This window comes from Pezoporus wallicus, unplaced genomic scaffold, assembly GCF_028554395.1.
Source record: "Pezoporus wallicus isolate ANWC-B61680 ecotype Strahan unplaced genomic scaffold, APGP_CSIRO_Pwel_v1 contig_4131, whole genome shotgun sequence".
NCBI classification, from domain to species: domain Eukaryota; kingdom Metazoa; phylum Chordata; class Aves; order Psittaciformes; family Psittacidae; genus Pezoporus; species Pezoporus wallicus.
The window spans coordinates 3,299,941-3,324,713 of NW_026641950.1; the positions used below are offsets into that span (position 1 = coordinate 3,299,941).

Below are 24,773 nucleotides of genomic sequence, written 5' to 3' on the forward strand. Positions count from 1 at the left end.
TCATTTTATTCTTTCCTTTTAGGATGTTGCAGGTTTAGAATGATACTTTGATACGGCATCTCTAAACTGAAGACCTGTATTTTCTTTCCAGACACAGACTGAAGAGCTGGCCAGAGAAACCTTCTGCTTCCATCAGCGGTCCCAAAATACAGGTGGTAGTGTCCTGACATACTTGAGTTTTCAAGAACTCAGTTCCCCTTGTATAAAGTAGCCATGCACTTTTGCTAACTGTTTGAAAACCTCTTTTTAAACTCTTCTAATGTATCATGCAAATCTGTATTTCCAATGCTGATAGGAAAACCGTATAACCTAGTGATTTTATAGCACCTTGCTTCAATAAACACCTACAACCCCCAAAACTCGGAAGAACTAATCTGTAGCTATTGTAGAATGTATTAGTTGCACCTGGTTAGCATGTGTACATGTTCAGCTGTGTGAGCTGGTTACAAGCATGTATTTGTAGTACACATCAGTGGTATACGTTGTGATGTATGTCTCGTGGGGAGGTGTGGAGGGGGAAGTTGAAATGGCTCTTTTGCAGGTGATTAAGCTAAACCAGAGCAACCGCTGATTCCCTGGCTAGCCAGCTTGCTGGGCCAGTTTTTAAATTCTTGTGCTCTGTTGCTGGAGATCTCCAATTAGCCTCAAACTGGAACTCTCAGCTTGTGTGTGAACCAGGCAGCTGCTGGCACGCAATCTTCCCTGAAGTTGTTTCCTTTCCTTTTTCCTGAGATTTAGCGCAGGGGGGGAAGGGGCTGGAGTCACATGGATACAAAGCTTTTGATTAATGTCCAAGTCTGTGCTGCTGCTGCGGAGGCTTTCCAACCTCTCAGCTAACACGGCGAGCTGGGAACCAGTGACCGCTTGTTTCCTCCGGGCTGTGTCCTCTTCCTGACGGGAAAGGAGCACGCACCGGGCTGGCTCCTCGCCTCCGGACTTCGGGCCGCTGCCGGAGCCGGGTGAGAAAGGAGCTGAGACTGCTGCTGCGCAGCTGGGCACCGGCCTGAGCCCGGACCCACTATGTAACTGAGCGGGGTCTTTTGTTGTCCTTGTCCGCAGCGGAGCGCTGGGCGTTGAGGCAGCGCTGCCCGCAGCCGGGAGAGCCGCCGGGCTGTGAGGGAGCTCCGCTCCTCCTCGCTGCACCATGACAGAGGAAAGCAAAGGGGAAGGCAAGGGGGAAAGCGGGAAGGACCTGGAGAAGCAGCTTCGTCTGCGCGTTTGCGTCCTCAACGAGCTGCTCAAGACCGAGCGGGACTACGTGGGCACGCTGGAGTTCCTGGTGTCGGTGAGCGGACGGGCGCGGTGCGGAGAGGGTTGGGGGAGACCTGGCCTCGCCTCGCCCGCCGGTCCCGCTGCCGCCGCCCGGGGAAAGCGGCGCCCTCGGTGGGGCACGCTGCTGGGACAGCGGGACTCGCACCCGGGAGGACGTTTTCCGCCCCGAGCTGTGCTTTTGCTTAAAAGGGAGGGAGGAAGTGTAGCAACTTCTAAAATGGCCGGGGAGGGTCGTGTGTCCCCCACTCTGCCCTCCACCTCCTCCGAGAGCCTCCACTGGTGATACCACTTTGAAAGGGGTGATCTCGCTTTTTCCGGGCACGGGCGCTCAAGGGGGTTAGTGTGTTTGTGTTCAGGTCTGCCTAGGGTGCGGAGGCTTGTGTTCATTACAGTTCCATTACTTGGTATAGTCCCTGAAGGAGAGCGGTGCGGGGGGTAAGGGGAGGGCAGGGGTGTGCTGGTGCGCCGCAGCTGCTCGGCATTAGAGCCACATGCGGCATTCCCCCCTGTCTGGTGATACGGGGTCAGCTGGGAAAGTAGCACATTCTGGTGCGAGCGCTGTTACAGCAGTTTTAGCTTTTCCACGTCTGATTATCACTAATACCATAATCGGAAAGGCAGGAGTTTTCACTCTCTCAAAAAGCTAAAGTGACAAATTCTCACAGAACAGATGCGGGCAGTGTTCCAGTTGCGCATAGTCTCTGTAGCATCTCTTTAGGACCCTGTTGAGATCAGTATCTCCAAATCAGCTCCTTAAGTTTGCAAAAGATTTCACAGTACCCCCCTCATGCTTTTCTCTCCTCCCCTGTCCCATTGGAGAGGGGAAATCCTTCAAACTGCAAACTTCCTGCTTTGCTGCCTTGAGATCCTGAACTTTCTGCTTATTATCATGAAAGAGGAAATTCTCAACTTGGCTGTGACAGGGAGAATAAAAGCACAGACGCTGGAGTGAAATAAGATCTACAGAGTAGTTTATTTTCTCCATATGTTTATCCTCAGCAGAACCATGAAAAATGGTAAATGATGCAATGTGCTTTCTGTTAAAAAAACCCAACAACAGAAGTTTGAGAAGTGGCTGTGTGATTGTGTTTTCCTTTCTTTCATTTAACAATCAGATTTTAACCTATTGTAAGAAAATATCTATCCTAAGGGAACGTTCTTCAATATTTTCTGTGAAGCCATGAATTTGGTGTATGTTGGAGTCTTAGATGATTTAGCAAATTTAAAGAATTTGTAGTATCTTTAATTTTGGACTCTACAGTTTAAGACATAGTGGGTATTGGTGTTCAAGCAGTAAGTATTCAGCTCCTTCTAAAAAGCATACTCCATGTATTCCAAGTTGCACCCAAATATTGACTTCATTAATAAGTATTTTTGCATTTTGGAACAAAATGATCTAAATAAATCATATGGAGAAAGGGAGGAGGGCTGGAGTTTAATACCTGGTTCTATGTCAAGTTTGTCACATTTGTTAATGGTTGTGAACAGGGTTCACGTGACAGTTCAGAGGTGTAAATGCTTCGGAGAGAAATGTCATGTGTATTAATCTGAACCTCAGCCTGAGTTTCAGGAAGCAACTTCTGAGCTTTCCTTTTGCCTACCTACTAGGTCTGCTAGGTGGTGGTGAATTTATGAGGGCCACTGGAGACCACCACATTTATTTTACATAAGCCATCAAAACTGTTTGTTGTGCTTGTTCCTATGTTAGCATCTTGATCTGGAGGTTAGATCCACTCATTTAGGTGTCCTAGGCTTATGGTTCTCTTTATTCTTCTTAAAAACATTGCCAGTTATAGTTCCAGCTCTTCTGAAATACAAACACTACCCCAGATTACCTTTTTCACATCATGAGGTGGTCTTGGGGTACACAGCCTGGGTTCCCTATGGATGGAAGTGAACTGGAAGGTTTTTTGTAGGAGTGCCTCTGGCTGATAATGAGGGTACAGTTCCTGGGACTAGACTAGAGCTAGTCTGAAGTGTGGGGTCCCAGTGCTGTTTCTCTGTCCAAACCTTACCATATTTTCCAGGGTGTCTTGTTAAAGTAGAGGCAGCCTGAGAAGTTGAAGTTCCAATAAAAGTTAGGAGTTAGGCTGCCAGGTCACTTCAGCACCATCAGTGGAGCTCACCAAGGTAGAAACTACATTTCTTGTATGATGGAGAAGCTGAAGCCATTTAAAGTCTTCCTAATAGTTTGCATGAAGTGCCTGCAGTTTTCACTGTAGTTAGTAGGAACTGAGTATTCAACTGGATAAAAAAAATCCCTGTGGTTTTGGGGTGAGAGCCAAATTCTTCTGTGGGGTTATAGAATGTAATCTTTTATGATGTGTATGGTTCATCTGGAAAAGTACATTAGCACTTGTGTAGTAGTGGTGGGCAGGAGACCTAACTTCACCCATTTGGAGTGCAGTTTCCAGTTTGTGTATATGCCTTGTTGAGGGGGCAGTTAAGGAACAGGAGAATTTGTTTTTCTTCAGTTTTTAGTAGGAAAGGGACGGTATGTACGCAGGATTTGTGTGGAAGCATAACATCTTCCTGAGTATTTCATGACATCTTGTGGAGTCAATTGATAACATGCACGACCCCTTAAGCTGAGGCAAAACTATACTGTTGCAATGGGCAGTATGTAATACAGAAGTGGAAGATGAAGAGTAAGCCTGATTTATCCAAGTGGTGAGAGGAGGAGACCCCCTCTAGCTGATGCAGTCATGATGGGGAATGGGACTTCACCTGGTACAGCTTGTGGCTGGCTGAAGAATGAAGAGATTTTATGAAGGAAGTGCCTTTGCTGGTGTGTGTCAGCATGGGAAATGCTTTGCTGGTTTCCTGGCACAGGAAACATGCTTGTTACATGTTAGACTTACTTAGGTTCTTCAATTTATAATGGAATTAGAGTGTATCATGGAGGATAAATTTCTGATTGATTACTGAAAGTATTGTTACTCCCCTACTCCTTTGTGATTTTTCGTCCTCCAGTTATCAGTTTAGTGAGAAGCAGCATGGTTTGTGTATTCAGTCAAAAGTCTATAAGACAAAAGTCCATAAAAAGTCTGTAAGTGCAAGGCAGAAGATTTAATTATATTCATTATTTTATTAGGGAGATGTAGTTGGGCAGTTATTCCCATGTGAGTTTGTTCACCTCTTCTTTTTGGCTTTATGCTGTATAAATACAGTGTGTTGTTTTTAATCTGCAGTCATCACAAATCAAACCTGAGTGGAAAGGTTTAGTTCTATTAATGTTATACTTTCAGATCTCCTGAATCTTCCAGTAATAAACAGTAGTAATAAAGTATGTTGAAACATCAGGAATACTAGGCAGTAACAGTTTTGGGCCTACTTGAGTGAGGTATGTAAACATATGCAAGGGGGAAAAACTGAAGTCCACTGGTAGTTGCCGCAATGTTGGAGGGAGGAGGCATGGACAGAAAATGATGAAGAAAGGCGTACACTTTTCCTTCAGACATTTCATTATAACACTTGGAGTGTCATTGCAGTACCAGAGTTTTTGTTCTTCTCATTTAGCATTTCTTAAAAGAAGTAGATCAACTGATGGAAGAATTTACCAAACGCACTAAAATGTCTTTGAAGACTGTGTCTTCACAGTCTTCACACATTTTTTTTATGAGCTACAGGATGAGGTTTCTGTTACAAACTGTTGATACCTTGCTGCCTAAACTAGCATTTGGGATTTTTCTGCTGCTGTATGATATCTCTGATGATCACATAAAAAATTTCGAGATATGTCCTTACCTATTTTGTTCCTTACAGCAGATTAACGTGTGTGTATATTTACTGTGCTTTGTGGAAACATAATAAAAATTTCATAGTTTGCTCTAAAAGCACAATTAGCTAAGTAGACGGAAACGACCTAAACTTTTCCAAGACTCTCATTGGCTCACAGTTTTATGCTGGGGAATATAGTTGATGTTTTAATGAATGTTTTATAAAATAAGTTGTTGTTTTTCTGTTTTTTTTTCTAATTCTCGTAATGTTTTTATGTACAGTTTCATTTACTGTGTAAACCAGGGTACTTGCCTGAACTGTAAGTGTAGCAGTAATAAAGAGACCAGTAAAGCTGTGAGTAGCAGTTGCTGAGAAATTAAAAAGTATTTAATAATAAAGACTTGCCAAAAAGTGGTGAGCTTAATTTGTCACCTTGTAACTTGGTGTAGGGCTAAGTTTTTATGATAGTGCTTTACAGTGGCTCTTTGCCTAGTAAAGGCAAACCAGGCCACGAAGAACTTTAGTTTTGCAGGTACACTGCAGGGAAGTAGGCTAGGCACAATAGTACATAAATACACATACGTATATGTGTCTGTATATGTATAAATATAAATATGTATATATATTTTGGGGAAAGAAATTTTATTTTGGAATAGAAATTGGAGATGTAACAGACCTGCTGCAGTTGGTACTTCAGGGGATATCCGTGAAGTAGAGTTTATTTTTCTATGACAGGGATTGTTTTTCTGGTGCAGTTTTGTGTTTTGACAAATTTGACATTGATGGGAATAGAAGCAGATGTTGGCAGTTGCATAAGCCTTCTAAAACTCCATGGCCTCAGCTGGGGTGAGTAGTTAGATGTTGAAGCAGCTGGGGGAAAAAAACCAAAGCTAGTTTATTATGTAGAGTATAATGCAGTTTACAGAGTCTCCTCTGTGAATATATATACATTTCTGCCAGTTAACTCTCAAATCTCAGTTTAATTCCATTAGATACTATGGTACTATCTTTCCCCTTATCTTATGCTTGCATTAAGGTGAAAAAAGGGTTTGTTTGCTTTAAATGTGAGGGAAGCCAGATCCTTGCTTTTTTTAACAGGCATAAAGATTTTGTTTGTAAGGTTTATTGCCCAGCCTTCTCAGTGGCTGTGTGACTCCCAAGGATCTGTATTTCCCTGCCATGTGGAGCCTTGCCTTTCTCTTGGCTCAATGGGAATTTCTCTGATTGTTGAGCAGGCTGATTAGCTGGACAAATGATTAATAGTAATTGAGATTCAAGGTAAACCAGTCAAATTCAGTGTTACTAACCCTGACCAGCAATAGAGGAATTGTGTCTTGGACTGAAACTCCTCAAATGATTATGTTAGATGATGAAATGAGGCATTGGGCCTTTCGCAAAAGAGCCGTTTTTAAGTGATCTTTTATGGCTATAGTTTGATGCAGTAACAACATATGTGTGGTGTTTTGTGTGTGTGAATCATGGATCATAGAGTATCTCAAGTTGGAAGGGACTCATAAGCGTCAGTGAGTCCAACTCCCTAAATATGTTATATTTGAGTTACAGTAATGATTAGTGACTTCATGATGGTTTGCATAGTTGCATTTATATTTTATAAAATGAATGGAAGGGAAGGGTTTTAGCTGGCTGCCTTTTTTGATAAGGTTATGTGATTTCCTTTCTCTTCAGGAGAAGAAAAACAACATTCTATGGCTACTTCATCATAAAAAGTCAAAAGGAAGTGCAAACACAATTACCATAGAAAGTCAATATCTCTTCCATTCACTTCCAATTTCTGCTGTTTTTAACTTGCTTAAGTGTCACAAAAAAATGTGGTATTCTATTCTTATTTGACTTTGCTTGGCTCTATCAATAGCAGCACCTGTGGTCTTTATCAGAATAGGGGTAACTGCTTAAAGGCTGTTTATTTCTTTGTAACCCCTGCCCCCAAGGTTGAATGCTTTCTTTATGGCGTGGATTAGCAAGAAAGATTATTCACATCTCTGCTAGCTGAACAGAGACTTCATGCAAGGTATGACAGTGGCAAAAAGCAGAGTTTTTTTCAGAAGAATTTTCAAGCATATACCTGTGTTTGGAAGTGTAGGGAATTATATTGCACTCTACTCTAGACAGATGTTTCATGCTTTTCAATGGGTTTTCTCTTACTGCTCTCAGAAGTGGTTAGCCTATTTTGTGAAAAGCTGCTCTTTAAGAAGAAAGGTTGGTTGTTTAGCTGTTCAGTGAAAAGTCTAAAATATTGAAAGGAAAATCTTTGTTTCATAGCATTTAAGAAGCTATTCTGAAGACTTACTGTAGACTAAGATGTATCATGCTGAAGATCATGATATATTTAGGGGTGGTGTAAAACTGAATTGATTTATATGTATTTATACAGTCTGGGTTACTCCATGTTTTTTCTCCTGGAGTTTTCTCTGGTAAGGGTTTCACTTCGACCTCTCATAGCTTACTTGCAGATTTTGTGAGAATGTGTCATTGCCTACTGTAGAAGTTTGCAGAGTTACAAAGTACTTGGATACATAGAAGTCTGATATCAGATGGGATGTGTCTGAGGAAGCTGGCTGATCTCAGTGTGAGGTCTGTCTGTCATCTTTGAATAGTCATGGTGATTGTGGGAAGTTCCCGATGACTGGGAAAACACAAATGTCAAACCTAGCTTCAGGAAGGTCAAGAAAGATGATCTGGGGAAGTGTGAGCTCGTCAGCCTCACCTCAGTCCTTGGGGAAGTGATGCAATGAATTATCTCCTAAACCATTTCCATGCAGCTGATGGAAAAGAAAGTGATTGGAAGCAGCTTCTCAAGATTTATCAAGGGTGAATTGTTAACCTGATTGCCTTCAGGAGGAGATGACTGGCTCAGAGAACTTGGTGAGAGCTGTGGATAGTGTTTACCTTGATTTAACCAAAGTCTTTGGCGTGGTCTCACATATCCTTACATACAGGTCTCATCAGTTTGGACTGGATAAGCAGACATTAAGGTGGGTGGGAAACTGGTGGATCTGTTGACTCAAGGGACATTTGTCAACAGCATAAAGTAAAAGTGGTGGCCAGTTATGAATGGTGTCCCTCAAGAACCAATAGTGTATCATGTCTTCAGTAATGCTCTGAGAGTTGTGGGCAAGAACTGGAACATGAATCAGCATTGCATCCTTGCAGTGCAGAAAACAATCAGCATCCTGGACTGTTTTAGCAAGGGTCTCACCAGCAGATCAAAGGAGATGATTCTTTACCCTCTGCAGTTGAGAGACCTTCGTGGCTCAAAGTTTTAACTCCCTAGTTCAGGAAACAAATTTAGTTATTGGAGTAAGTCTAGTGGAGGCCAACAAGGTGAGGAGGAGCCTGGAGAATATTACTGCAAAGAGAGGCTGGAGAGAAAGCTTTCTTCAATCTGAAGAAAATCCTTAGTGGATTTTTTATTGTCAGGAACTCACTGTTGGGTAGACATGGAGCATATGGAGCCACACTGCTCTGAGGTGCACAGTGGAAGAAGAAGAGGCAATGAAAAGTACGAAATTCCAACTCAGTGTGAGAGGAAAAATTGTTTAGCATAAGGATATAAGGATGGTCAAAAACTGGACTAGGTTCCCCAGAGGCTGTGGAACATCTTTCTATTAATTTTTGTAATTTTATTTATTTACTTATTTATTTTCAAAGCTTAACTGGGCATGACTGGGTAACCTGTTCTAGTTGACATTGCTTTGGTGAAGCAGTTGGGCTAGGTGATTTCTGGAGGTCCCTTCCAACCTATGTGACTCATCAATTTGGCAATTTATTGGTATGGTTTGGGAAAAAAAGACAGACTGCCATGAGGTTTCAGCTTTTCAGGCTGAAATTGCAGTGCAAATGGCCAGATTATACTGTTCAGCAAACAAATATTCAAAATCCAAGGGGAAACTCGGATACAGAGATATTTTTTTTCAACTGTATTCCATTTGCTCAGGAAAGAGATAACCTGACACTGCTGTAATATTTAATATCCAGAGAGGTATTGGTGCATTGCTGTCAGCAGTAAATCAAATCTGAGTAGTTCTACAAATGGGAAACTTAGAGGCATGTATTGATTTTTGGCTCCCACTGGAAGTTTGTGGCAGAGCCAGAAATATAATCTGATGTCTTGATTCTCAGTTCAGTACTCTGGTGGCAAAGCAGCCCTTTCCCTTTGTATATAATTAATGCTAGAATGGCTGTCTACTTAAATGTCTGAGAAACTGCAAGGATAATTCTTCAAAGCCAGCTAATTTTGTGCAAGCTTTTATTGCTCTTGTGATTCTCTCGTAGACTGTTTGCAGCTGAATCTATCCTGTTGTAGGCACAGAACTGAGACATTAGGGGTTGACACCTACTTTAGGTCCCATGAGACCTCCTGATTCTTTTTTATGCTTTTGGCAGCCTGGCTACCAAGTCACCTGCCATACCTCACGAGTTTTCAAGTTCAAGGCTGAAGAGCATGAGTTTAGTATAGAGGAAACGGCTAAAACTGAGTGATAGTGAAAAGGACAGTAATGTGATGTATTAAGGTAGCTTTCTTTATTTCAGTATCATTTGTGTGATGTAGGTGCCCTGACAAATAGATAATATCTTGCCAAATGGAGCAAAATAACTCATCTGCTCTGTGACCTTTCTATGGAAGTTTTAAATGCAGTCTTACTTCAAAATGAAATTTGGCTGTAGCTGTTGATATTTGCTCCTGAAGTTTAAATACACTCTACGTATTGATATGTTTGCTTTCTAAATATATTTTTGCCTGTTGCAGCAGGTGTAGCAAGTGGTAAGTATCAGCTGACAGATGAATTTACATTAAATAACTTTTTTATAATTTGCCCTGTGAAATACACTTGTAACCTCTCAGGTTGTTTAAATGGAGTCATTCCTAGAGTAAGGATGAATGTGTTTCTACATGTTGATTTTAATAATCACAGCCTCCTTATGCCTACATCAAACATGATGTGATAGAGGAGCACCAGTGGAGATGGAGCATTCTTAAGACAAGTTTCAGAAAATACTGGGTATATACCTAGGTTGACATATGTATATAGGTTTACCTATATAACCTAGTAATGTGTTAAAGGCGATCTCAACAGGAATGCCATGATGAATGGGGGAGCTGAGTTGCTTGAGGTGTGTACATGTCATCTTCTATGATATTTAAATATGAGGTATTAAGGGCTCCATCAGAGATGTAAATCAGTTTTGCTGAATAGCCTGAAAACATGGAGAATATTTAGGCCAGGAAAAGTTACTCATGGGTTTTTTTGCAGTTAATCCTCATTGTAGCTCTCACAAAATTCTCTGTACGGTTAAGAGATAAAATATAACTAAGAAAATATGGCTAGTGGCTAGTCAGGGCTTAAAGGCTGGCCAGGTCTGTCTGGCTGAGGGACAGTGACTAGTGTCATGTACTCAGCAGTCTGAGGAACAAATCTGAAGGTGACAATTAGAATATATATGTGTCTGTGACTTCTGAGTACTCCACTTGGACTAGAATTATGTTTATTCTTGTTGCATTTCTAAATGTCCAGTTTTTGACAGTCCAGTCCATCTCTTTGCCTTACTAACTTAATGAAGCTGTGCTTACAGAAAGCCTTAGTGACCTGTATCTTGGGGCTTGCTTAGGAATGGTTTGTTGGTAAGCAGTGAAGGGAGAGTTTGGTAATCAACAGTCTGTATTGCGAAGACTACTTTCTAATAGACACAAACTGATGAAGTAGATGAGACACTCTGAGACATGTCCAGTGACAAACCCTAGCGAATCACCTATATTTCTGTCCTCACTGTTCCCCACCCCCAAAAGCATGACAGATGAAAACATGATGAATGCATACCTAAACCAAAGCTGGTTTTATGTTATCACTCAGCTAAAAACTCTAGATTGGGGATTAACTTGAAGACCGATTAATAGGCAATGGCATGAAAGTGGAGCAACCCCTGAAATAATTCGTTAGTCTGTATTTTCTTGAACAGAAGATACCATAAGAATAATCAACTTCCCGTTTTATGTTGCTGAGATAAGCTAGAAAGTACCAGATACAAAATGGAAGAATGGTAAGCAAGATTTCTCTCCCCCGGCCCTTAATACACTTTCAGGATGTTCTTGGGTTCTTCTGTAAACTTAATTGGCCGCAATTTTACTTCTTAATCCCTACTGTGGCATTTTGAAAAAAATTGGGCATTATAAGCACAAAGCTATAAAGTTGAAATGATGAACTATATAACCAAGTGATTGATGTCCGGGATGCAATGAATTTGTGTAACAAGACTGGAAAATCACTTCATTTTATTGCTTAGTGTGTGCTATTACCTTACCCAAGGGACTTAAGCATATGGTGTATCCAGATGCCTAGAAGAAATAGCATGCGACAGGATGCTTTGAGGCAATGTCCTCAGATTCTGTAGTGTGAGTGCAGTAAAGGGATTTTCTTTAGGAGTCACAGAGGCATTTGGGACTTAAACAGATGTGAAAGAAAGTGAAGCTCTGCAGTGCATAGGCAATGCTTTCATTAAAAAGACACCAAAGCCTTACAAGGTAGTGGGAAGCAGTGGCACATACTTGTAGAGTTAGTGTTTTGTCACTTGTAAAATGTTCATCACTGAATAGTTCTGATTATCTTTTTATTGTCCGTGGGGGAGAGTTTGCAGAAGCCGTGTAAAGCAGGAGACAGTAAATACATCAATCCTAATTAATAGAATCTCTTTGTAAAAATGGCCACCCTGAATTTATAATTATAGCTGCTTCCTTCCTTCCAGTGCCTGCTGTTTTTTTTTGTTCCTGAAAGCTTATAAAATACCACTTAAAAATGAATTTACAGTAAAAGATCAAGATCTAAAATGAGAGGTGTTGAAAGAAATTTGTGAATTGCTGTGATAGATTTATTAGCAGGTCTATCACAGTCATTTTTTAATGGTGGTGGTTAGTAACATTACTTGAGGGTGTACTTCAGGCACCAGTAGGTTGGGGGTTATCTGTACTAGAGATTATGGATGTATGGCCTGGATGCAAACTAATCTCTGAGTTTGCTGACTCAATTTTTGTACCTTTTGTATTTTTTTGACACCTGTAACTTCTGAATGTGTTTACTACAAGGTACTTCCTTTTGCTCATTTTAAATGTTCTGCTTGGAAAATTCACTAAGTACTTGTGTCACTATTTTTCTTGTCAGAAGCCCAGGTCTAATTTCTCATGTTACGAAACCCCTGTCATAATTTTTATCATCTTTCATGCTCTTTTGGGATGAATTCTTCTGGTGTCAGTATCTTTGATCTTCACCCTGGTTTCCCCCGTAGTCTTCTGCACTGTAGTTTTCAGAGGATAAAAATTAAAATGCAGATGTTTGAGGTACTGCATTATTATTTTTCTTATAACAAAAAAGATGTTATTCTGCTTGTATTCATTTTGCAAAGTGTAGTTAGCACCTTTCTTAGGCCCTGATTTCCTCCCTTCATTTACCTGTTGGTATCGAAAGTGGTATTTTTAGAGATTGGGGAAGATGCTTAAGTTAGAGTTGTAGCTGCCATTTTGCTCCTTCTCCCCATTCTGTTTTGCACTGCAAAACCGTGTATGGGGAAAAGGTGTGGAAAGAGGTCTCAGTGGAGGATAAAAGTAGTCAACACAGGTTGCCCAAGGAAGTTGTGAATGCTCCATCACTGTCAGTGTTCAAGGCCAGGTTGGACAGGGCCTTGAGTAATTTGGTCTAGTGAAAGGTGTCCCTGCCATTGGCAGGGGGGTTGGAATTAGATCATCTTGAGGTCTTTCACAACCCTGATTCTAACAGGAATAAATATGAAGAATGAGAGGTGCAAGATTACAGCAGAAACTCTGTGCTCTGGAACTAGGAGGGAGAAAATACTGGAAATGAAGGATAAAATACATGAACAAGATAGAAAAGGAAGAAGGAATGGTTACTGGTTCTTCTAAAAATGGAATCCCCCCTTTGAAACATGTCAAGCATGTGATGAGATTTCCTTGTATTGTAGTATTTGTGTTAGTAGGACAGGCATCAGTGGCTTTTGCAGCATTAAATTAGGTGCCACTCATGGTCCTGGAGGTTGACTGTGTTGTTGGATGGTTGAAGTGAATGTGGCTAGCAGTAAAGTAGAAATGCAGTTGCTTAGACATCTTCAAATATAGTCAGCTTAAGGTGTGAAAATATCATTATCTTTTCATTTGGTACTTCTGTCCTTATTTTCATTTATTTTGTGATAAAACATGAAGTTTCAGTAATTACCAAGAGATAACAGAATTTTGTAATTCAGGAGAGCAAAATGTGCGCGTCTTTAGCTGATCTCGTGCTTACCAGTGAAAGAGACCCTCAGGTTTTCAAGCTGATGTGACTGATTTAACATTTTGAAGTGACAAATTGTAGGTTGCTTCATAAATTTGGAAATATTTTTAGCAGACTTAAGATCTTTCTGTGGTTAACAATTAGAGAGACCTCTTAATTAGAAGGATTGTATCTGCTGTTCTGACGAAGTAGAAAGGTTTGTTTTGTGATAAGATGTTGATTACGTAGTTCAATTACACAAAGCAACATGTAACTACCATTAATAATATTGGAATTAATGAGAATTGAAAATTAATTGGACGTGGTCACTACATTTAAATACATTGTAGTACAGCTGGAAGCATTCTTTGTCTTGGCAGGAGCAGGAGAGTGAAGACCTGATAGCAATAATTTTTATTTTTGTTTACATTAAGGTTACTCCTCATTAATGTATCTCTTTGACACTGTGTGAGATCCTGTTTATTAAGAATAATGCCTGGAAGTTGGCAGTTATATTCTGTATGAGTGTGTTAATTTCTTCCCATATGCTACAAGGTTGTCCTCACAGGAAATAAAGGGACTTTTTGCCGTGTTTAGTTATACTGGACTGTTACAATAGTCAGTCTGGACAGAAACAATGGGAAGGAAAGTTTCCTGTTTTGTGCAGATATCGAAGAGGTCTTTGGCTCCAAAGAAGGTAAAGCTTTCTTTAGTCTGAGTAAGAGCTTGAAGAACTGGTTTTCATTAGTGTAAGAAGTTGCCATGATGTCTATTGGAAAGCAGTTCTTTATTCCTTTAAATGCTTTACAGGCAATTTACTGTCCGTTCTACCTATCTTGATTACATTTCAGAATTTGCATTTAGCAATAGTAAATTACAGCAGAGAAAGCTTAAAGTTCCCTCTTTATAAACACTCAAATATAATGTCCTGTTGTTAAAATGCTTTAGGGTAGGTGATGAAATAACAATATAGTAAATAATACTCACATTTGTGTACCTGCTATTGGCCTGACTCACATCCTCAAAAGGGAAGCAGAGGAGAATATTAATAGTAGCCTTGGAAATTTTTAAGAATATTAAGGGTTTGAACTGCAAAAAAGAAGCGTGCTTTGTTTTTGTGTTTTCAGTCTACTGTGCCATGACAAAATTGGGGGAGGCTTGTAAATCCGTGTCTCGGCAAATAGACTGATGAAATTTTCATGTGAAGCTGAGGATAAGTTACACTGATAACTGCTGCAATATAAGCTGTGGTTTTCCATATGTAGGGAAAGACAAAGCAGCTGACCCGCCCCCCAAAACCTAAGTCAGTATTCAGCCTGATGTGGTGCTTGTCTTTATATTTCATATGCATATATTGCAGAACATTCGCACGAGATGATGGAGATGATCTTCAGCCATGATTAAAGGTTTTTTTTCTAGTTGGAATACGTAAAAAGTTTTACAAGAGCTGTAGCACTGGTACGATTCCTCATTCAGTACACCAAGTGAAGGAACTTTTGGGTAGTTAAAAACTGTTTTCTCTTTTTTTTTTTTTAAGTAGAATTGTATTTTATAGTAATTTAACATCTGTATTATAAATTTTTAAGTCATTAAGCTGACTAGTTGCTACTCAGTAAGTTCTTAGCTTAGATTTTTGTAATGCAGGATTCAACAGATACGATCCAATAAAACATAGGTTGTCCAAACTCGTTTGCAGGACACTTCTTCACTGAGAAGTGAATTTGATAATCAGATCCTTTCAGACACGTTCTTGGGTCTGAATGAAAATTTTCAGGTGAATTGGAAAGAAGGAATTGCCTCTTCTGAAGCTTTTCCTCTGTGTCAAACCCATTTTGTATACAGATGCCACTTTACAACAGTTATCAATGGCAGTATTACATAAACTACTCAATTCTCCTGATATTTAAACTGATTTTATATAGGTTACTGTATGGAATGTTCAAGCACATGTTGCTTTCTGCTGACAATTGCTGTATCATGAAAAATGAAGTTAAATTGGGCATTTTATGAGAAATATGTGCTGGAAATACACTGGATTAATTAGTTTTCATCTGTATTACAGCAGCTTCCAGCAAAGAAAAGAACTATGAATTTCTTAACTTATTTTATTAATAAGTAATAAAAAGGGCTAGACTTGAACCAAATGGTATTAGAGTATTAAAAAAAAAACCAAAACAACCCCAAACAACCCCAACTTAAATTGTGGTCACCACAGCTACTATCATGTATTTGCATATTACACATCTTCGTACTGGAGAATACCCTGTATTTACTTGCCAAGAACTGTTAGGTGTAAGACAGGATTTTGTTATTTTGTGTCTAAGCTGTTTGTTCTTCGTATGCTGTTGTCTGTCTTAATGTGCCATGGCAATGAAGGCTGTAGTGGCTATTCCATTCCTTTTCCTGTTGTTTTGAAGCCACCAAACAGCTCTGGGCTAAAACAGTGCTCTTGACTTTCCCATTTATTTCTAAACCTTTCAGTTTCACAGAGTAAACATATCTCATGTTTACACACTGGCTAGTAGTAATGGAATGAAGAATTCACTATGCTTTTATTCTCACATTTATTCCGGTTTTCTTTACTTGTTTTTGTCTTGCAGGAGATAGCATTGTTCTTAGTAACTGGATTTAAGGGATAGATGCAACATCCAATGGCAGTAAGGCAGCTTTACTGTACAGTATGGATGGGAAGCAAATATTTGCATATTGAATATTCCCATTGTTATATTAAGTCTTGCACAGTGAAAAATTTGTGGTTTTTTTTTTTTTTTTTTTTTCCTGATTTATGAAAAATGTAAATGAATGGCAGACTTGCCACATGCAACTGAATTTCTAACTTGGTTCCCTTCTAAGGTTTTGGGAGAAAATAAAGCATTAGCTGGTGCAGACAGGATCTTAGAATAAGATTTTTTGTCTATAAATAAGATTTTGGCCTAAATATATAGAATAAGATTTTTGGCCTTACTAATACAGTGAACCCCCAGATTTTAGGGAGTTACTGGTTTCCTGAATTTAAGCTTGGAAAAGTGGCTTCCACAGGTGCTATCAAATCCTAGCCTTCTACGTAAAGACATTTCATATCACTATATCTAGCCCACCATCTCTAGTATGTCTCTCATTCTGATTTACACACATGCCAAACTATTATGTGGATTGTACAGCTGTGATGAGTCATAACAAGGCCTCACATATTTGTTTATCACATTTTAATTGTTACACAAACATATTGCTAAACCAGATTTTAAACCTTTAGTTTTCTCCCTTTTTGTTTGTTGTATGTTATATACATATTTTCTTCTCTGGAGCTTGTATTTTTTTCCTCTTTTTTTTTTTTAATTTTTGTTTTGTTTAGTTCTAAATCTTGGTCTGTGGAGTTTAATAACATCTCATTAATATTTAAATTCAGGTGCTATATTTTCTATCCATTCAAAAAGCACTACACATGAATGGCAGTTAATCTGTTTGAGCCTGAGAGCTAAAGATAGTGCTTCAAAATATTAAAGGGCTTTAGTCAATCTCAGAATAATATTCCCTGATACATGGCATAAAGAGATTTCATAATCCATGTGAAATCACTAAGCGATAGCTCCCTGTAAATGAGCACGTTCACAGCAGGCATCAACCTGTGTGTGGGACACAGAAGAAGAAGTCAGCTGTCAGTGTGAATCTGCTATTTCTGGGAAATGAATAATATCCTGATAAAAATGGATAATTAACGTAAACTGTGGAGTCTTACGCCCAGGCTAAGACGAACCCAAGGAACCAGACTGCTGCTTGAATTTCAGATTCTTCTCAGATCTCCAGTGTTCTAAAGCAGAAGGAAAGCAGTTTGTCTGCCAGTGCTCGTGCTACTCCCATCTATTCACACAGGGAAAGGGCTTAGGCAGGGCACTTCATCTCAACCTCTGTGTGTACTTACACTTGCTAATTTAATCTTTTTTTTAATGGTCTTTTAATGAGTACTGTTCAGGACTTTGCCACCTGGCCTTGGGGAATTAGATACTGCTGCTCTTGCCCCACAGAGGCTCTGATATTTTTAATTAAAAAGTTTATGTCTGTTTTTTCCCTTAATGAGAAAGAATGGCTTAGGGATAAGTACTTTGATAATGCAAGAATGAAAATAGTTTAGATTGCCCCGAATTTTCTGTAAACAAACTTTGCATAGTAAACTTCTAAATTTGTATGCTCGTACGGATGAATGTCCTGTTACTTGGAAATTTCAGGAAAACAAACTCACATTCTGGGGTGAGGTAGAACAGGCTGCTGATCCTAATCTGTCTAATACGGGTTTTATTTTCAGGTTCTTTCTAGGTAGAAGCAGACAAAGCAATGCTAAATCAGAATAATAAAAGAATTATGGTTGTGTAAATTGTGTATCTGCAGTTATGGATGGGCATCTGTCCTAACCTGAGGCATCTACTAGAGATGGCTATTTAAGGAGTCGTTTATCTATGAAGTTAAAGGCAGAAGAGAAATTGCCTCAAGGACTAATTCAGAGTACCTTGGTTAGGAGGCTTTCTGTCTCTCTTTTTTCACTTACTCACCATATTAAGTTAAATAGCTTTCCTAATTGTTGACCAGTAAATTTTTCCTTTGTGTGATTAGTTTTTCTTTATTGGTGTTATTTCTGCAGCCAGTATTTCCATCAGTTTTGTCTATAAATTTTCAGCTGTAGAACTCCCTTTAAAACTGTTCTTATGCTTATGAATTCCTTTATTCCATTTCTTTAGTTTCAGTCTTTTCTGTCTGTCCCTAGTATGGATAAAAGCTGACAGTTTGTCACCTTTCTTTGGTAACCACAAAAATGAATTCGTTAAGTGACCATGAAGAAATATTTAAGTTTCCAGAAGCGTACTTAGTGTCTGTGTTTCTAAAGGCTTTTACAGGAGCTACTGTATGTACTTGTAGTTCAAAAAAGCAGTAAGAAGTCAACATTATCCTGGAACTCTAGTGTCGTTACAGAAGTGCTTTGTCTTAGTTTAAATAAATATATACTTTGAAAGTCCACATTTACATTAGGCAAAAGTACTGTTAATACGTATTGTAGATGGTGTATTGTGATAATACTGCTGGATAGCACATAATGGAGAAGCATTCTCAAAATACCGCAGTTATTCTGAGATTCTGTTAGCTATGCTACATAGAGGCTTTCGTTATTTGGAATTCAAACCATGATGTTCTGTCAGTGGTGCCACTTCTTGCTGTGGGTGGGTGTTCTGATGTCTGGCATCTGGATTAGTTGCTGAATGAAATATGGGGAGGAACAGAGACAGAGACTGATGAATGCCACAGCAACTGCTAGACCTGCCAATAAAAAATTGCAAAAGAAGAGACTTGAGTGTCTGGAATTTTACTGTGTTAGATTAAGGATTTCAATAATTATGGATACCTTGAAGTTTGAATGTGAAGCTTTCTATGGATCTTCTGTATTTGGTTAGAGAAATAACATGACGGGTAATTTAGCTGTCTCCTACTGATGTGTTTGAAATACTGAACTACTAGGTACCTCTGTCAAGGTAGATTGGTCTGCCACAGTGCAAGGAAACACGATGTGAAAAGCTAATCTGCCATCCTGTTGAACAGGATCACTGATATGAGGATAACCATCGATACTGCTGGGGGAGGAGCAGGCTTTGGGAACCTGGCTGAGATAACTGTTTTGGAAACAGTTAAAGGTGAGGGCTGGTTAATTTGAAGTTACTGCAGGGAAAACACAGCAATAGGATAAGAGAGAACACAGTGCTTCAGGTACTAACAGTTATTTAAAGGGGTGCCTTTTGGTGATATGTATGTGCCCTATGTTAGCAAAAGGTAGTTAGCACTTTACTCGCAAAGCCCTGTAGTGACAGGGGAGGGACGAAACGGTTGGTAGCAAGGTGCATTGGAAGCTGCAGATCCAGCCTTGCATGAGTGTGGTTCAGGACACTGGACACTTGAGATTGTCCCAGGAGATAACAGTCCTGTTCGGAAACATCCTGAATGCCTAAGCAGCCTCTTTTCCAATTGGATTTGCCTATCCCACATTGCCCTAAGTCATTGTGCTTGTAGGAAGCGTGGGTAAAGCCCTTCCCAAGTCTTTGCTTGCGAAGCCAAGCCATCAATTTTGATTTAAAAAAACCCCACTCATTTGATCTCATGATGTAGTATTTAAAGTTTTTAAGGTGGAAAGAGGTATTTAAAATTTTATATTTTAATTATAGTATAGAAAAAATACAGTGATGCTGACTTTGTACAGCACAGAATGGTAACTTAATTCTGCATGTATTTAAGCACTCAGCACAAATGAAAAGCTTATCTTTATTGTTTTATGACTGAGTCAGTAAAGTAAACTACATTTGCTGTTAATAAACAGATAAGGTGCAAGAATAGAGTTCTGTGTGTTTGGTCAGCGAATTGGCATCTTTGTATTTTGTAGAACTTTATAAAATATGAGGCAAGTAAGGCAAAGTGAAGATGAGGTTGTTTTCCTAATGTCAGAGAACTGGCTTTTACTCTGGCATGTGAATCCAGTCAGTTCAATGAAGTGAAAAGCTCGGAAGCACTTGGTGGAGGCTAATTAGCAGCATCTACCATTGCTGCCCACAGAATCTGTTTGCACTCGGTGTTCTTGGCACCCTGCACACCGCTGCAGTGATTTCACTCTTCGTCTGTCATCTCTCTACAGCAGCTGAGCTGATGCCAGTCCACAGCCACTGGCCTGAGCAGGATTTTCCAAGCAGTTACATTTCTGATAGCCAGTACCCTTTCAGTACCAAACCTTAAAGCTGGATTGGGAAAGGCTTTGTGTCTCCTCCCCAGCTTGAATGTGTCAACAAATGCACAATAAGGGAAAAGGATCATAAAAGAAGAGATCAACAGAATTAGCTGGGAGTGGAGATGGCAAGCAAGCTAGGACAGTCAAGAAAAGCCAATAAATTGTAATCAGAAATCAATACATAAGAACACCAGAGTGCACTCTGTGTAAAAAAACAAACCAAAACTTGTTCAGAAATTCTAGGTTCCTAGGTGTTCTTGTTTGTTCCTGGGCTAGTTAGAAATAGCTGTGAAGCACTAGGAAACTGTTACTTCTTGCTCTGGTAAACTCTGAGGATTACTTAGTCTATTATTATTTCCATTTAATCTGTTGAAGCAGTAAAGATTTCTGCTCTCAGTCTAAAGGCTAATGACTTATGCAGAGATGAGTATCAATTTACATGACAGAATGTATGTTTTTCAGCTCAAAAAACCCCCACCTAAAGTGATTACTAGAATAGTACTTCACTGCTCATGTTAAGTGAATTGGACCAAGAGGCTCAGGGCAAGGTGAGTCTTTATTGTAGTGCTTGTGGCCGGTGTCTGTTGAAATTCTGCTAGCTCTTTTACTCCCCCCCCCCTTGTTTGTTTTCACTGTTATATGTACAACTTTTTTTCCATACAGGATCTGTGTGGTGTTGTAGATAAAGGTGTAATTTGTGTTAACAGTGTTACAACACTGGGGAGAACTGGGGCAGTCTCTGCTGTTTCAGTTAGCCAAGATATAAATCCTGACTCAGCTTCCTGCCATAATCATGTCTTTTCTGGACCAACCCCATTTCTTTGCAACAGGCAGGGAATATGTTTTATTGAGGATCTGTCATGTGACATGAAATGGGAGTGATCGCAGTAGAAGTTCTTTGCTTTTGTAGTGTATCCTCTGGTATGAAGTGTTCCTTGGAAGACAGCTTCAAGCCTTGTCTCTTGACTTTTGACAGAGCACCTCAGACTTCATCTGCAGTTTTGCTGTCTGATGTTTCTTTGACTATGGGACAAAGAGATGCCATGTGTGTTGGATAGAGTGAGGTGATGAGGGGAAGGTGCCTCTGAAGTCATACTGGTCCTGTGCTTGGGAAGGGTTTCTTGCCTGTAGCGGAGATCAGTAACCTTCCTTGCACTCGAAGCCAAAAGCTTCCTTGACGGTTTGGAATCGATCTGTTGTGGTCTTTGTGTATTACTGTAGGTTATTTGAGATGCACCAGAGTATACTTTTGTTTAGTAAAATTGGATGCTATTTAAAGTAGTTTAGCAAAGCAGGAGTGTTCATTAGTGAAAATGCAAAAGCCCAGGGGTTTACTAGTTTTTACTATTGAATGGAAAAATACCTGCCTAAGTTCTTCAGGTAGATATATTAAAAAAAGCCCCTTTATCCTGGAACAGGAAAATTGGAGTATTATATCTGAAGAAGTTTCTGAAAACTTAAGTGATAAACTTGAATTACATGCTAGAAAGTTTAGTAAATTCATGTTTTAAATGAGAGAAAATCATTAATACACTACTCTGTGGAAAATGGTGTTATTTGATAGTTCTGCTATTTAAGTATACGTGTTTAAAATTGTTTTCAGGGGTGCATTATTGAAATTCTGAGTAATATTTGAACATAGTGAATGACTGTAGAAGAGAGTTAGAGAAATGTACATCTGAAACAGTCATTGTGTTTGTTAAAATTTTTAATAGCCTGTTCTCCAGCTCTGACTGGGCTCTTAATTAGATGAATTGCTCAACAGCAGCTGGTTCTTTATCCAGATTCAGCAGTATTTTATATTTAAAATTTGTTATGAACTTCTTTGGTTAAATAGGGCATCTATCACTAATTTTGAAGCAAATGTGAAATTTCATTGGCCAGAATAGATCTCATATTATTTAGTATCTCCTGAAAACACACAGATTGTGGTACTTTGATCAGAAACATATGGTGGCTCTTATGAGTGAACAGAGGAATAGGGTCTTTGCTGTTAGAGTAATTGTATGGTAATAAAGGTTTTTTGGTTTGTTTTTTTCTTTTTGATCAGTATGTTCCCATATAAAAACAAAGGCAAACCTGTATGGGCAGAGGGGTGCAGACTCTCTGGGGTCAGCAGTAACTTAGGAAAAGTATTCAAAGAGGTCAGAGATCAGTTTAGGGGCCTATTTGTCAAGGGAATGAGTCAGGAGGGCTGCCTTGCCATTGGTCCACAAGTTGATTTAGAAACCAGGAGTGAAAGCTGCAGGATGGAGAGCGCAGCTGAGATCTCTCATTGATGGCACTGAATGCCTTTCTGGGTCATGGTTGTTTCACCAGCAAAGGGTTGGTTCCCCAGTAACCCCCAGGAAAGGGAAGGGTGAAGGCCCCAGCTGGGGGGATGAGGAGGAGGCATGTGGCTCATGCTGCTTCATTCATAAGTACAAGGATGGCAGAGGGCCCAGACTCTTCACAGAAGTCCTGCACAGCAGCTTTCAGTCTAAATTCATGCCACTGATTAGATGCAAAGTTTCTTTTCATTCATAGCAGCCAATTTGTTCCAGTGAGCAGAAAAACATAACATATAGAAAACACAGCCAGTGGTTGCCAATTTCTAGGCAGATTAAAACCTTTTTTCAGTAGCTGAAGTATGCTTATCATGTAGATTTCCCTCATCATGACTTGTTTGGAAAGTTAAACACAATAGCTGAGAGAGCTCTAGTAAGCATTTGGTATGCTTTGAAACTTTGCTGCTAGCTAATTAATGTGATTTCAGTTTGGAGGATGGGTGGTGATGCTGTTGTTTTTGTAAAGAAAAAAAGCTCTATGGAGCGCTTAGAATAAAGCTGTAATGATCAGTGTGACTGTAACCAGCTTTTTGTCGAGGGGTATTTTTTTAACCTTGAAAACTATCCATACCTGTTTTCACATGTAACCTTTTTGTGTACACCTCTAATTAGAACTGTATAATTTTTGTCGGTTGGATGTTTTTATTTGTCCTCTCTAAGCTATGTTAATGACTGAAAACTGTTAATTGGAAGACAACTGCTTTGAGTAAGGACAAAGAATTCTGTGGGTAGCTGAAAGAAATTGCAAAAACCATTGCCACATATTAGCTAGTAATGCTCTAAAGATGAAAGCAGTCTCTATGACTTAGAAAATGAATTTGTTTACCAGCTTCCAGCTTTTGAAATATGTGGAGCAAATAATCTTCTGTACTGTCATACATTTGCTGTGTTTGAGTAGGTCTGCAGAGCTGGAAATGTACACAGATTTTTGCCCACCCCCTATTGTTACGTGGATGCCCAAATAACGTTTTTGAAATACTGTCTTTTTCTAGTGTTGCATGACCAGTGAGATGTATACAGTCAGGTTTTGGGTTAGGTTGGGTCTCCGTTGTTTTGTAAAATGAAATTAAAGCCACAATAGTTTAATTCAAAAAATTGTGTATAGAATGACCCTGGACCATCCTACTGGCTGGTACGTAAAGGGTCCTAAAACATCTTCTCGGCGGCACAGTTAGAAACATTCAAGTAGTGATACAGGTATGGGCTTGGTGCATAAGAAAAGTGTTTCAAGGAATTAAAGATGCTGATGAATCAGAATAAAAGATCTTGGTGATCTAAATTCATAGGGTGAGCTAAGTACTGTTGTGCCTCATCATTACTATGTCTGACCAGAATAAAAGGTTGTTTGTTTATTATTGCCATCTGAGGACATTCTTCTTCCTCTCTACTGCACTGAGCTGTCTGTAGTTTCTTACGATGTTTAAAAATGGAAATGAGTCTTCATAATTGAAATACTTCTGTAGCTGTTTTATGTAGTCCTTAAACATACTCCACTGTACTAAAGCACAGTTGAGTGGTGGTATTTAAAATATTTGCACCCAATAGAAAACATATTCAGGAAAAAGGGCCACCAAAAGTGTATGAAAAGAAAAAAGTTGTTACGACAGTGCCCTCGATGATGATTAGACTAATATTTCTGCCTTACTTTTTGAGTGGTAAGAAGTGTTCCCATTGTTAGTGGGACCCAATTAAAAATAATTATGCTCTGGTATTTTCCTTTCTGATACAGTTTGGGCTGCAGTGCTTCTCCATTCTCTCCCTTGAAGTTTAGGATATGAACTGAATAGGAATTCTGGTTGGCTTTTTTATTTTCTCCCCAGATGTGATACATTAAAGATGTCTCTGACATGTTGATATACTTGAAATCCCATGCTTTTTATCTCACATTCCATGAGTCTTGAATGGAAAATCAGAGATTTCAGCAACCATATTAATTGACTTGTGAAGCTCAGTTTGTTAACAAAGTTACTTGAATTCCTTATCCCTGTAAAATCCAAGAGGCAGTTGCAGAATTTCATTAATATTGTTTTGTTGTTTTTTTTTTTTCATTTTCAAAAAATTAGCTTCCATAAACTCAGAATTCTTAGAGGATTTTTTCCATTGCTTCATTACACTCACAGAATTACTTTCTTTCATTTCTGTATGGTTTGAGAGGTAAAAATGTAAAGTAAAAGGACAGATTCTGATGTGACTTTATTCCTACTGATGCTTCAAAAAGATGTAATTTACTCTTCCAGTGCTGCACAGATTACCTGGCTACTTGCCTACAGACTGGGGTACAAAACTGTCTGTTTTCAATATTGACACTGTACTTCTTATTTTATGAAAGGAATACTGTAATTCTCTAAACTTAGTTTCATGGCTTATAAATGAAGCCTTGGGTTTTATGAAGACGGTCAAGAGAGTCTGAAGACTGTATGCCACTGA

At 39.3% G+C, this 24,773-nt stretch overlaps 1 protein-coding gene across 3 annotated transcripts in view; it reads left to right on the plus strand.

Annotated features, from left to right (window-relative positions):
* The first annotated feature begins 585 nt into the window (after nt 1–585).
* The window catches only part of PREX2 (phosphatidylinositol-3,4,5-trisphosphate dependent Rac exchange factor 2), a 172,921-nt gene continuing 148,733 nt past the window's right edge, over nt 586–24,773 (plus strand). Inside the window, exons 1-2 of one of the 3 annotated variants that reach the window (XM_057426104.1) lie at nt 587–959; nt 1,060–1,285. In XM_057426104.1, coding sequence (XP_057282087.1) covers nt 1,145–1,285 — 141 coding nt within the window. In that variant the 5' untranslated portion in view covers nt 587–959; nt 1,060–1,144. Of the gene's footprint in view, nt 1,286–24,773 lie in introns of all 3 variants that reach the window. The other 2 variants (XM_057426105.1, XM_057426103.1) reach the window with 2 other exon arrangements.